This window comes from Octodon degus, unplaced genomic scaffold, assembly GCF_000260255.1.
Source record: "Octodon degus isolate 3935 unplaced genomic scaffold, OctDeg1.0 scaffold00056, whole genome shotgun sequence".
In the NCBI taxonomy this organism is placed as follows: Eukaryota; Metazoa; Chordata; class Mammalia; order Rodentia; family Octodontidae; genus Octodon; species Octodon degus.
The window spans coordinates 209,393-223,551 of NW_004524632.1; the positions used below are offsets into that span (position 1 = coordinate 209,393).

The 14,159-nt window shown below is 46.2% G+C and overlaps 1 protein-coding gene across 7 annotated transcripts in view; it reads right to left on the reverse strand.

Moving 5' to 3' along the window:
* Crot (carnitine O-octanoyltransferase) overlaps positions 1–11,756 on the reverse strand; it is a 38,906-nt gene extending 27,150 nt beyond the window's left edge. For 3 of the 7 annotated variants that reach the window (XM_004633575.2, XM_023717936.1, XM_023717937.1), the window contains exons 1-4: positions 8,356–8,491; positions 4,303–4,427; positions 2,589–2,770; positions 2,311–2,435 (exon numbers count right to left, since the gene is read on the reverse strand). In XM_004633575.2, the coding sequence (XP_004633632.1) occupies positions 2,311–2,435; positions 2,589–2,770; positions 4,303–4,427; positions 8,356–8,470 (547 nt within the window). In that variant the 5' untranslated portion in view covers positions 8,471–8,491. The other 4 variants (XM_023717932.1, XM_023717933.1, XM_023717935.1 and 1 more) reach the window with 4 other exon arrangements.
* Between the last annotated feature and the right edge of the window lie 2,403 nt (positions 11,757–14,159).

The following is a 14,159-nucleotide window of genomic DNA, read 5'->3' on the forward strand; positions in this document are numbered from 1 at the left end:
ACCCTCCCTTGGCTTCTTTTGGCTGTTCTTGTTTGCTCCCACCCTCCCTTGGCTTCTTTTGGCTGTTCTTGTTTGCTCCCACCCTCCCTTGGCTTTTGCTGATGCCTGCTCTGATGAGACAAATACTGTATTGGATTATGTTCTGTAATAGAACTGGCTCCCAAGTCATCTTTATTTGTACATTCTCAAATGATCTTAGGTACTTGATGAGCTTTACAAATAAATTCCATGCTTCCTAATGATTAATTCTAACTCTGTATCTGCAGGTGCCATCCTGATGTCTTAGATTCCCCAACTTTATCTCCAACTGCCCCCTTGAAGGTTCAACGGGCATTTTAAATTCAACATGATTTGGCTCCCTAAAACATCTCTCAGTCTTCCCCACCACCTCAATCTATAATCCATAAACTTATAAGTCAGTTTGAACACTTATGTTATCTACCCCATAAGTTTGTTGCTCAAGGAAAAAAAATTTAGTCAGCATCTCACAATCTCACCCAGGCTGACCTCAAACTTCTGGGATAATGCAATCCTCCTGTCTCAGCCTTTGGAGTAGCAAGGACCATGGTGCCCACCACCATGCCCAACTACAAGCCGAGTATGTTAAAGTCATCCTGCTTTCTACTTTTCTCATATATCTCCCACCAATCTTAAAACTAATTCTGTAACTCCAAATCCAACAGAACCCAGAGACTGACTAATCTTCAGTACCTCTATGCCACCACTTAGCATGAGCTCTTACCTGACTTACATGGAATGCTGAAACAAACTTCTAACTGATCTCGCTGTCTCTACATCTGTATCATCCTTAAAGCCCCATCTGCTAAATAGCAGGCAGAATGACCTTTCAGGAATCTTAGTCCAATAGTATCACCCCCTTTTCTCAAAAGCCATTAACAGCTCCAATTCACACTCTACATCAAAGCTGAAAACCTTATCCTGGGTCATAAAGCAGTCTATGGCCCAGCCTCCAGCCACCCTTCCCCCCACTTAGCCCAGTGAATGTGGCAAATTCTTTCCTGCTAAGGGCATTCTGCCCTCAACACACATCAGAAACAACAACAAAAATGAACTAGACATAAAATGAAAGTTTTCTGATGCTCAGAGAGGCATCCTCGGCTACATTTAAAACATAAATGCAGGCCTGCATCTTCTCAAATTCTCTGGAAGCACTCAGCAGCACTGCTGAGATTCGTCACAGATACTCATCACCTAGGTTCATCTCTGTCTACACCTCTCCATAGAGCCCTACAGTCAAAACTGTAATAACCACACAGCATAAAGCACTGTATCAAAAACATATCCCTAAATTAATGAACCCCCATCTTCCACACCAACTCAAATAAGTTAACCTTATCTAAGGAAGAACACACCAAGTGACACAATTCCAACCCAGTTCTACAGACAACAGTTCTTAACTGATTTGTATGTTTTCTTTCTTTTCTGGTCTTACTCCATCCCATCCATTTTCTCCTACCACCTTCCCACTCGTAGCTGGGCATTAAACAAGCCCACTTGCCTAATCTCGTTAGTTCTTTCACTTACAACACTGAGGTAAACGTGAGCTTGATGCCACCCAGCATCTCCAGCACCTGAACAGATGTACACTGAGGAGTTGAATTCTGTATGAAAATAAACTCTTAGGTGATGACCACGGCTTTCAATAAAACTTTTAGAAATCTGATAACAAAACATCCATAATTATACTCTCTAGTAATTATAAGATATCATTACATTCATAAAACACAGAAATTCTTGAAGTAGCCAGAAACTAGCAGTTGCCTTAGCAAAATTTTCCATTTCAGGATAGACCAGAACACCAAGCAGAAAGCACCACAAACTGACAGTAAAAACACGATGTGATGATCAATCTAAACCCATGTGCCCTCCAGGCAACATGACCCCAGCCCTCCAGGTAAGGAAAGAAGCAAGCATTCATGATGAAAAAGGCACAGTGGGCATACAACAGTGAGAGGCAGAGACAACCAGACAGCAAACAAGCGGGGTGCAAGGAGGTGTGCGCAGACGTGCCACAGCTTCTCAGGGCTCTGCCTCAAGCTCCCCACATGTCCAGTGTGAGCACTGGGTCTGTGCTGAACCACGTGTGTCACCCTGTAGAACACAAGTCTCCTGTTCTCCCACACTATCAGAATGGATCACACACAAGGGTCCGAGAAAGCTTCTGATGTGTGAAGAGCCAGTAAGAAATACTCCTTAAAACTGTGCTCCACAGTGCTACAGCAGAAATCATTAGAGAATACCTAAATCCCAGTCACTTCACTTTTAAAAAGCACACTATTTTTTACTTACCTGTCCTAAAATAATTCATAATTGAGTCTCTAGTAACTCCTGGAACTTTGCAGGTGGAAAACAGCATTCGGAACTGATTCATATCAAGAGGAGTACTTCCAACTTTGTGAACAGGCATTTTTTCTCTATTAATAAAAGTTTTAAGCAAGAAGTCATTAAGAAACTTACAAATTAGACACTTACTACTGCAGTCTTCTTCCCCAAAGTAGTAAACTTCTGAACACTGCCAACTGAGCCTTCATGTAACCCATTACTAAATTCACATTAATTGTGCTTACTGTCTCAGCAGCTGCCAGTAGTTCAAGTTATGCCAAAGGATTATGCTTCCTCTTTCTAACTGTGCACCTTCTTTTGGAGGCCAGTAGTGTTCAAAATGGGCCGAAGGACCAGCAAAGTTGACGTTCAGCTGTGACGGCATTCGAACGTCCAGGTAGGCCACATTCAGCCACCAGTCTTCCAGCTGAAAGAGAATGCTCCCCTTAGAGCCTGAAGGCGTGACTGCTGGCAAAGCAAGCAGTTGCATTACTTTTATTACTCTTCAACACTGGAAAACACATCTTCTTGTTTTAAATCATCACAGATCTTTAAAGATGCTCCTTCCTTCTGTAACTATAAGGTCTTAAATATTATTGAAATCACAATCATACAACGAAGTATTTAGGTGTTTCCTCAGTATACCTGTGGTACATACAACAAATACTAAACTCTCACTTAATGATAACAGGTAAGACACAGATAATTTTTCTTTCTAAGCAGTAACTGAAATACTAAATCATAAATACAAAAACTTTTGAGGATTAAAACTTAGATTTTTCAAAGACATTACTGTTTCCCTCTTTCACAATTTCCAACTAAATTGCCTGCATAAGTAAGCAGATCTTATTAAATTAGCTTTTTTTTCTGTATTTTCAGGGAAGGTCTACAGAGTGTTCAGGGTCTCACTACTAGATCAGACTCATAGTGATTCTCCTGTTTACAGCCTTCCAAGTGCTCCCACTGAGCTATTTGGCCAGCACAAATTACCTTTCTTTTTACAGAAATTATTTCACAAATTACAAGTAGTATTTCAGAAAAAGGTATAAACAAAAACAATATAGCCAAAATAATTTTACTTTTATCCTGTTTTAAATCACACAATACTCAAAATTGAGTGTAAAGAAATATGAAAGTGGAAAATTTTATTATTCTATCATAGATATAAAGTGCTCATTAAAAAGGCCACAAAAACTTTTATGGTCAAAATGGTAAGACGACCAGCCCGCCCCCGGGGCTTGCTGAACTGGTGATTGAGACTGGGCATGGTAGCACACACCTGTAATCCCAGCGCTTGGGAAGCTATAAACAGGAGAATCACTAGGAGTATGATCTGTGTAGTGAGACCCTGTAAAGCCTGTACCAAATACATTTTTAAAAAATGATAAGACATTTACTGTCACTAATTCTAGACCATGCAATGATCTATAACTATGAAAGCTCATCTCGAGTCCAGGTATTCTAGTAAAGAAGTGGTTGAACGAGACCCTCAGTAATTACCGCAGCAGCTTCTCCCCAGCTGAAGCACCCTGCATTCGTAACTGTCTCCACTCTAATGTTTAGGACCCCTTCTCCCACACAGTGTTTAAATACTTCTATGCTAGCTATGTGTTTTAATGTTTTGGGTTTTTCAGGCTACTGTCACCTGGATGAAATATTTGCCCACAAACATGGACTTGGGTCACTGCGTCAGAACCCCAAGGGGCAGGTGCTAAAATAAAGCTGTCTGGCCCCACGTGGGGCACGCTGACCACACATGACCCCAGGAAACGTGCACTTCACCTCACATCTCTTCACCCAAGATTCCCCAGTGATGTGATGCGTTCTTTGAGGTGACCACAAGGCCAATGATCACTGCAGGGACTTCACAGCAATAATTTAGAAATAACTATGTATATTTGTAATTTTTCTCCTTGAAACATCAATTTTTTTCAATTGTAAGTATACTAAAATAAATACCCAATTTCTTTTTCCTTTTGCCCTTTCAAGTAATTTCTGGTGCAATTTTCCTCCAATTCCATTTTTAAATTTTTTAACTATTTCTTCAGTTTTCTTATATTCTTCTTCACTTGCAAATGGCTCTACTATAAAGAAAAAATGTGATTAAGGTATTAGATAGCAAGTATCAACAATCACCTTAATTTACTATACAAATTGGCAACTAAAGAGTTTACAATACAAAATGAAAAACAATGCAAAATGTTGTTTAAAATTTTTTAAAGTATTATGTAATTTAATAATTTTATAAAATTTTGAAATCATTTTAGGTGATAGTTAAGTCTACAGGGTGAGATATCATCTAGCTACCAGGCAAATAAATTCTATTTAGCTACAAATTTAACCACTTTACGTAAGATACGTATTATATTAATGAACCCTATTTTTCTCCCTGGAATAAGGATACTGTGTCCTCAGCACCTTCTCTCAAGATGTACTAAGTAATAAAGACTGAATTGGAAGCCCAGTTTCTTAACATCAGTTTAGAGAGATAAAAGTATCTTTCTAGGGCTGGAGATACAACTCAGTGGCATAAGCACTTGCTTGGCAAGTGCAAGGTCCCAAGTTCAATCCCTGGTCCCACAAAAAGAAAGAAAGAAAGAAACAAAGAAACAGAGAGAAATCTTTCTGTCCATTTTCAAATCAGTGTAACCATTACATATGTAATGCAATTTGTGTGTAAATGTAAGTTTAAATCCTACCTTCATGGCCCAAAATAGTTTTCAACCCACCAAAAACAAAAACAAAACAAAAATCCAGGTTCATAATCCATAAAAATCAAGCTACAAAGTAGTTAGCAACCATGAGACATTAATCTATCCTTTTTGGTTTTTGCCTCTTCAAAATCTTATCTGGAAAACAATTTAAATTATAGAGGTCAATATAAATTGTTGGATCAAAGAAAGTACAAGTAAAGTGAATATTCAACACCTGGGAGTAATCAGAAAAAATTTCAAATTAAGCAATTAGAAATCTTGAAAGTAGGTGAGAAAAAGGAAAAATTTTTAAAAATCAGAGCACTTCAAGTTAAAAATGAATCAAACACATTTATCTCTACTCCTACAAATTTGACACTCTGACAGGAAAGTAGTAAAAAGGGAAAAATCCAGAAGGACAAGGAAAAGTGAAAAGTGAAAGAAAAGAGAACAGCAGTTAAGCTAGTAGTTTAAAATTAGAAACCACTGGGGAAACGGTGACTGGCTTTGCACAATAGAGATGAAGCCAAGAGGCCTGACAGAGGTAGTGGGAAGCAGGGAAAGCCAATTCCTGCGGCGGCGGAAGAAAGCCGGAACCGGAGGGCTGCTGGGACACCCCGCCTGGCAGATGCCACTGCACCCACGGCGGCCCTGTAGACCTCCGCCTCCAGACCGGAGAAAGCACCTGACTCCAGCCACACCATGAGGGGACAGGACAGTGACACCCTGTACTGCACAGCTCCACTCAAGAACCCAGGAAGGGAAACATTCTGAACAGACTGAGGAAGGCAATGTGGAACACACACGTTCCAGTGGAGAACTATCCAGCCAGGAAAGGCTGGCGAGACTGCGTCATCGGCAACATGGATGGGCTGGTGTCACTGTTAGGTGAAATAAACCAGGCACAGGAAGGCGAGTACCGGCTGGTCACACTCCCAGGCAGAACCTGAAAGAGTTGCTCTCATGGAGGTCGACTGCGCTGCGGTGTCCAGAGCTGGAGAGAAGACCGCAGGAGGGCGGAAGGCTGAGCAGGGCACACACTCAGTTGGAGCAGAAGCAGCTCTGGTGTGCTACTGCATGGTGGGTGACTGTGGTTAACAATTACATACCACCTATCTCTCCCTTGTTTCTTACACTGTCTGTCTCCACTTTTAGAGTAAGAGTCATATCCTGCATTCTTTAGGCCTTTTAGCTGTAGGTACCCTGAATTAATTCCTTGAAAAAGATACAGGCTTAGCTTTCTTAAGAGTGCTAGCTCTCCTGTCCCTGGCATGTGTACAGCCTGACACGTTTCCTTCCCATTCTCTCAATAGAGTTGTACAAATCAGCATTTGGAATTAAATCACCAGTTCCTTCAGTTATCTGTGTTTCACCTGATCTTAATCAGCATTTACCCAGCCACTCAGGATTTAGGGTGCTACATGAGTCACAAGTGAACACGTGCTTTACCCCATCACCCTTTGCTGTGTTCCCCCTTCTTCATTTGCCTAGTTTCTTAGTATTCGGGGGTTTAGTCCAAAACATCTCATCACAGTGAAAATTCCTGAGCATTTTCACCACAATGAAGCGATACATGTTTGGTAACCTAGTTTAAAGATTACAACGTATAGGGCAGGCAAGATAGCTCAGCGGACTAAGTGCCTGCTTAGACAAGCGCAGGGACTGGGTGCACTGGGCCAGCTAATGAGACCCAGGGTGGTGGCTCACACCCGTAATCCCAGTGCTGGGGAGGCTGAAGATAGGAGGATCACTATAAATCTAATCTACGTAGTAAGACCCTGTACCAAAAAAGATTACAATGTACAAGTGTATCAAAACATAACACTGGCCCTGTGAACATACACAATTCTTATGTTTTTACATATCAATTTAAAGGTAAACAAACTTTAAAAAGTGTACACCCTGTACAATAAGGCTCCTTTAGCCTCCTCCTTTCAGTTCCCCTGCTCAGGTCCTTCAGGCCAGAAATTCAAGGATTCCTCTTAGAGGAAAGAGATCAGCTCCAGAGAAAAAGAGCAGCAGGCTATGGGCGTGCCCTGGTGGGGCTGCCCGAGATGCCTGCCAGTCCGTCCAGCCTGGCAGAGTCCCCAGTCAGGTCCTTACGGTTGCACTCTGGAAGGTGCCTGCAGGTATTGAAGAGTTCCTCTTGTGTGAGAGGCACCACAGACAAAAGAGCTGGGGATAGCCACAAGCAAACAGGTCAGAAGGGCAGAGGCACAGTGTGCGCTAGAGAAGGACAGTCTGTCAAAGGCCAGACTCCAGGTGGTGGGGGAGCTGGAAAACCCACAGAAGCACTTCTCCAGATCGCAGCGGCACCCCACACCTCGCAAGGAATGAAGGACATGTCAGAACTCTTAACAAAACACGTTTCCAGGGCACAATACTAAAGTTAGCTAGACAATCAGGTAAACACATTTTTAGTTCTCACTTTTTCTCCCAAGTTCCCTTTCTCAGCATACTAAAGATGAAGCAAAATGAAAGAAGAATACCAAGAAAGAAGACAGCACTAAATCCTGGTCCAGCACAGGCAAGAGGGGACAAGAACTGTAGGGTGGTGGCAAAGGAAATCTCCCAATAAAAGTGACAAGTCCAGAAAAGACTCTGCAAGAAGGTGTGAAATAGGGAAGAGTTTATGTATGTAAATATATTCAGGAATTTTCACTGCGATGAGATGTTTTGGACTAAACCCCCGAATACTAAGAAACTAGGCAAATGAAGAAGGGGGAACACAGCAAAGGGTGATGGGGTAAAGCACGTGTTCACTTGTGACTCATGTAGCACCCTAAATCCTGAGTGGCTGGGTAAATGCTGATTAAGATCAGGTGAAACACAGATAACTGAAGGAACTAGTGATTTAATTCCAAATGCTGATTTGTACAACTCTATTGAGAGAATGGGAAGGAAACGTGTCAGGCTGTACACATGCCAGGGACAGGAGAGCTAGCACTCTTAAGAAAGCTAAGCCTGTATCTTTTTCAAGGAATTAATTCAGGGTACCTACAGCTAAAAGGCCTAAAGAATGCAGGATATGACTCTTACTCTAAAAGTGGAGACAGACAATGTAAGAAACAACCTGAAGGTCCTTGCCTGAGAAGTAAGGCTGGTGGAAGCAGAGAGCCAGGACAGGGGCCTCACTCTGCCAGGAGACCCATTCAGTCTCTGGCTTTTCCAACTATGGAAAAAGTAACAGGAGGGAAGAAGAAGGAGACTTTATCATGAGCCTAGAAACAATAGCAATTAGACCTTCATCAACTTTCAACAGCATCAAAGTTTCCTAAGTACTGCTGGCATTAATGGGTATTAAAAATTATGAACATACCTGATTCAAGGTATTTTTTTAATGATTCTTCAAGTGAAGGAACAGGCAGTGATGGAAGAGAATCCTGGTACTGAAATGTTCGTTCCTCAGTTGATTTAGCCAGTTGATTTTCCATGGTACTATTACAATAGGAAAACTAAAGAAAACAGAGAGACACCCAGCAACTTCAAACTCACATATGTTCTTGCATATGCTACGTACAATTCACTAAGTCAGCACTTAGGGATCACCCACTAACCAGGACTTGGTCCCAAGTGTTAAGCAATTTATAAACTAGTCAGATAAAGCAAGCCAAAAAAAATTTTTTTAATGTAGACTCCAAATACCAGAAGTCCGAGTTACCAGTAAAGCCAGTATGGTCACTCTCTGAGCACCCACCATGTGCAAGCAGTGCATTACCTCCAAAACAGGCATCACCTCCAAAAACTTCACATCATCTGCGAAGTGACGTACTTTGCCATTTCACATATGAAGAAAACAAAACCCAGAGGTCTTGTGATTTGCTTAAGAGGACTAGCCAGAACTCAAAACCATCAGTCAGAATTATAATCCTCGCTACACAAAAAGGCAATGTGGTGGTGGTGGGGGAGCCTGCCAAAGATGCGATGAGTAGGAAGGGATGTATGACAGGGATGATAGTCTGAAGAGGACTCAGAAGCCCACAGGAGGAAGTGCGGAAGAGCTGCAGTACTGGAAAGGGGCAGACCAGAGAACACAGGACTGTGCAGCGGAGAGATCTACTCAGAATGACTGCAAGTAAGCCGAGACAAATGTGAACACTTTCCACTCATGTATTTTCACCAAAGAAATCAATCTGACCCAAAAGTGCTACTTCTCAAAAAGCATTTACAAATTAAATTACACATTAAATAACTGAGAAAACAAGGAAGAAGAGGGCATGGTAGAGACTGTTTTAGCTAACAATGCCCACTTCCTCCTTAACAGAGCCCAGAGTGTGCACAGCACCCTACTGCCAGCCTGCTGTTCCCAGCCCTCTAGAGCCCAGCTGGCCTTGTGCTGTAGGGATGCCTCCTCAGGGCAGCACATGCTGTTCCTCCTCCTCCTCCTCCTCCTCTTCTTCCTCCTCCTCTTCCTCCCCCCTCTCCCCCTCCTCCTCCCTGTGGCCCAGGAGTGTCAACTGGAATGGGCCCACACTGGGTAAGTTTACAGCTGTCCTACTATTCTGGTCTCCAGATAATATTGCAAACCAGAAGCCAACACACTGGGTGCACTGGTGCACACCTGTCATCCCAGCTAGTCGGGAGGCTGAGGCAGAAGCACTGCTGGATTCCAGGAACTCAAGGTCAGCATAAGTAACAGAAAAACCAACTGCCACCACCACCACCAAAAACCCTCCAGAGGGCCGGGGAGATAGCTCAGTAGAATAAGCGCTTGCCTGGCTTCAATCCCCAGTACCATTAAAAAAAAAAAAAAAAATCCTCCATAAACCCCAAATCCCTCCAGTTTTATTTTATTCATGCAAATTGAGCTTTGTCATGAAAACTGAGCCTATACCAGTACCACACAGACAATTCAGAAATGAGGTGCAACAGCCACCTGAACGCGGCTTAGCTGTTCCCATCTGATGACACGGGATGTGAACATCCATGACCAGGCCTTGTGGGCGGGAGACAGCTCAGCTGCAGGAACAGGTCCTGACTTCCATCTCTGATCCCCGGTACGAAAAACAAACAAAACTCCCTATAGCTATGGACCCAGTGGAAATGGAGATCTGGGTCCAAATGCACTCAGCCACTTTCTCTCGTGTGGTCACAGGCAACAAACTCAATTTCCTTCTCTTACCAGTCATGTAATTGGCATCATCACTTTTTAAATTTATGAACAAGCACACTACAAAATAATCCAGCTTAATTTAAATACCATAGTATCTCTCCTTTGAGATAAAGCATGAACAAGGAATAATAATGGAGGGATAGAAAGGGACACGAGAATGGCTTTCACAACAGACATGGTCCAAGGGAGAAGGCTAAGGTGTGTGGAGGGAAGGGGGAAGTAAGCAGAGTAAAGCCTAATAACCTCAATGTACAAGCCTAATAACCTCAATGAATATAAACATTCTACGCCATGACATTAACCAGTATTAACATCAACAAGAACGAAACTCGGGCTAGGTAGAGGAAAAGAGGGAGGGAAGGGAATTTTAAAAAGCTGTAGTATGTACATTTAGACTCCCCAAGACGACTGTAAGTTGGATGTACTGCAAACATGTGCTAATAAAGTTAAATTTTAAAAAGATCCTGCTTGGACCAACCAGATTGTGGCAGGCAGAATTTCTGAGAATACCCCCCACCCCGGTGGTATGGCAGGACCCCTACTCCTGTGATTTTTCATCCACAGCTGACTTGCAGAAGGGATGTCGGCTTCTGGACCCCGTCTAATCACTTGAGCCCGTGGGAGAAGAGAGGCTTGCTGATTTTGACGGTGGCGGGTGGCCTTCGCTGAAAGCCAGGGCTGACGGGCTGATAGGAAGCAGCAGTCCGCCCAGATGAGGGAAGACCGAGCTGAGAGGATTCTCGCGCTCCGAGCCGCCGAGCGCCCCGACCTACAGAAACCCTGCTCAACTTTGGGAGACCCGGTGCAGAGTGCCAAGAAACTCGGTCCGGCTTCCCATCGACAAAAGCCGGGAGATAACGACCTGAGCTGTCTTCAGTGCTGGCTGCGCTAATTTGTTACAGGGTAGTGACAAGCAGCACACACAGAAGCGGCCACTCGGCAGCCTGCGCCCCGCCGCCGCCGCCGGGGGCCAGAAACAAGGGGGAGCAAGCGCACCGACCTCATACCCCCTTCAGTGCCGAACTCATGGGTGACACTAACGACAGGACATTTCAGATTTGTTCCTAAGAAATGTCTTGGATTGTCAACCACTAGCATTCGGAAACCGACGGCCTCGTTTTACCGGACGCCTTCCCGGGGGGCAGGGTGTCACCTCGCGGAAGGTGAACGAGACCCAGAGCAAAGGACAGGAACGAACCGGCGGGCCCGGACGCCCAGAGGGCGGCGCTCGCCCGCGCGGGGCCCGCAGAGGCGCACGGGCGGGAAAGGGCGTGGCAAACTTCGGAGCGAACGCCCGGAGAAGCGAGTGCGCGCGGCGGGCGGCCCCGACCCGGCTTCGCGGAGCCCGGCCTCCCGCCCCGCCGACCTCCCGCCGCCGGGCCGGACTCCAAGCCTCCCCGCGTCGGCGGCCCTGCACGGGGCCCGGGGGCGGCGCGGCAGGTCACTCGGATGCGGGCCCGAGGCGCCTCCACACGGCTTGGCCTCGGGTCAGGGGAGGGATCGCAGCCTACGCGCGGCGTGCCGGTCGTCACCTTGCCGCTGGCCACCGCGCGCCGGGCTCCAAACTGACCCGTAGCCGAGCGCGAACTGGACGGGAAGTCGCGAGGGTCCCGCCCCGTACTGACAGCCGCGGGACTCGATTGGGCAGGGAGTGGTGAGGACCCCGCCCCGTACTTACAGCCGCGACTCGACTGGGCAGGAAGCGCGAAGGTCCCGCCCCGTACTTACAGCTGTGGGACTCGATTGGGCAGGAAGCGAGGGTCCCGCCCCATACTTACGGCTGTGGGACTCGATTGGACAGGAAGCGCGAGGGTCCCGCCCCGTACTTACAGCTGTGGGACTCGATTGGACAGAAAGTGCGAGGGTCCCGCCCCATACTTACAGCCGCGACTCGACTGGGCAGGACGCCACCAGGGTCCCACCCCAGGCTCGAGGCGGAGGCGGGCCCGGCCTGCGCCTCGCTGGAGCCCCGCGGCTTTCAGGGTTCTGCTCCGCTGGCGTCGCGGGCGCGGCCAGTGCGTGGGCTGCCGCGTGCGGGGAGCCCCTGCTAGCTGCTCGGACTCGACGCAGCGTCCCGCCTCCCCAGGCCACGCTCGCGCCGCGCCCCCGCGAGAGTCCCGGCCTGGGGTCCGCGCCGCGGCGTCCAGGCCGGCCAGCTAGACCGGGGAGCTGAGCCCATCGGGTCAGCCGTGTTCTAGTTGCTCCCGGTGGCGCTTCCTTGTACGCCTCGGCTAAGCCGAGCTCCTTTTCCCCCGAGTTTTGTTCGGTTGTCTCTGCACTCGCGGTCCCGGGTAGGGAGGGGGCGCCCCGAGTAGGAAGGGGGCGCCGAGGTCGACGCCGGCTCCGACTGGACGCGCGTGGAGTCGGGTCTGCGGGGAGCGCCGGGGTCCGCAGCGCCAGTCCTGAGACACGCTAGCCTGGATTTCGGTGAAGTGATTGTTAATCAGTGGTAGTAGCTACTTAGGTGCCGTAAGGAGCTTTGGCTCTTAGCTCAAAAGTTGTGTTCAGGATGTTAATATTTGCGTACGAGGTAAGAGTTCTTAAAAAGGAGCCTGAAACTTTCTTTGTACTTATTTTCTTTCCAGTGAGTTTTGCCACCTCTTAAAAAGTGTATGCAGGTTTAATTCCTGCTGCTAAATGGCACACATTTTACCGTCGCTTGGCTCCAGGCTTTCTCCTAACCTTGATGTTTCTAAAGACTCCTGGATTCTTGAAAGGAAAGAAGCTGTAAGACTGAAGGAAATGAGTGAAACTTTGGTTTCAGAGTGCAAGAAAATAAGGTAGTTGATAGGTTTCAGAGGCAACAGCGATGGCGGCAGTGGTGGCGGCGCTGCACGGAAGCAGCAATGCGGGAGTGAAAGCCATTATTGACTCTGAACGCTCGGAGAGGACCCAGGGCAGGAGATGGGCGGATCCTCGGACCTGAGACAGGGAGCCTGAGGCTTTATGGACGTCTGCCAGGGGCAGAGTTTGAGGTGTGGGCTTAGTGACGTATAAGGAGCTGATTGGAGGCTCCTTTGTGTGGGCGGGAAAGGCCACAGGAAGTTGTACCCGAGGCTAGAGTGGGAAAAGACGAGGATGTGGTCATTGGGAAGGCAAGCTGTTGCATTAAGGGCTTCAGCCATATCAGAAGACCACCATAATTCAGCAGTTCTTACAAGGGCCATAACCTATCAGTAGTCTTTTAAAAACATACTGATAAGCAGAAGTACCAGTAATCATACAAAAGAGGTATTTTTAAATAATTTATACTTTTCAAAGTGTGTGGGCTGGAGCCCTACCTGACAAGCTCAAGGTCCGGAGTTAAATCCCTGGTACCATATGCCCTGTCCACCGCGAAATCCTGGGTGCGTCATGCCGGCTGCAAAACTCGGAGTGGTGGCACATGCCTGTAATCCCAGCGCCAAGGTGTCTGAACGTAGTGAGATCCTGTGTCAAAAAACAAAATATGTGACATAGTGCCTGGTTCCCAATTCATGTGACAGGTTAAATTTGCACTAGTCTGCATTTCTTAGAATGGGCTGGGAGGCCCTGGTTGTGGACGAAAGTGTTTCACGCATTTAAAGTGTATCTGGGCCAAGATTAAAATTGACTAAGTCAAAATATTTTCCTGGAGAGGATTGGTGGTGACTATAACTTGTTTAAGTTACCATCAAAACTTATCAATTTCATTCATGTGTAACTCCTTCCTAATACACCACAGACTGAAAGGAACTTCGTGTTCCTGTAGCCAGCTTAGTGCTGAGACATGAGACTGGTGAGTAACCACGTGTGGCAAATGGCCTTCCTCTATGAGGCCAACTTCCAGCCTGAATCCATCCTGACTATAAAGTGAACATGTGGAAATAATTATGCAATTTGTTATTTTGGGAAACAGCCAATTGCAGACTAAAGTGTGCTGGATGCAGAGATAAACTCAGTATTAAAAATTAACTTCAGCCCAGAGCGCAGGCCCAGCGAGTGAGTGAAACGACCTGGGGCCAGCGGATCCTAAACAGACCCAGAGCGCA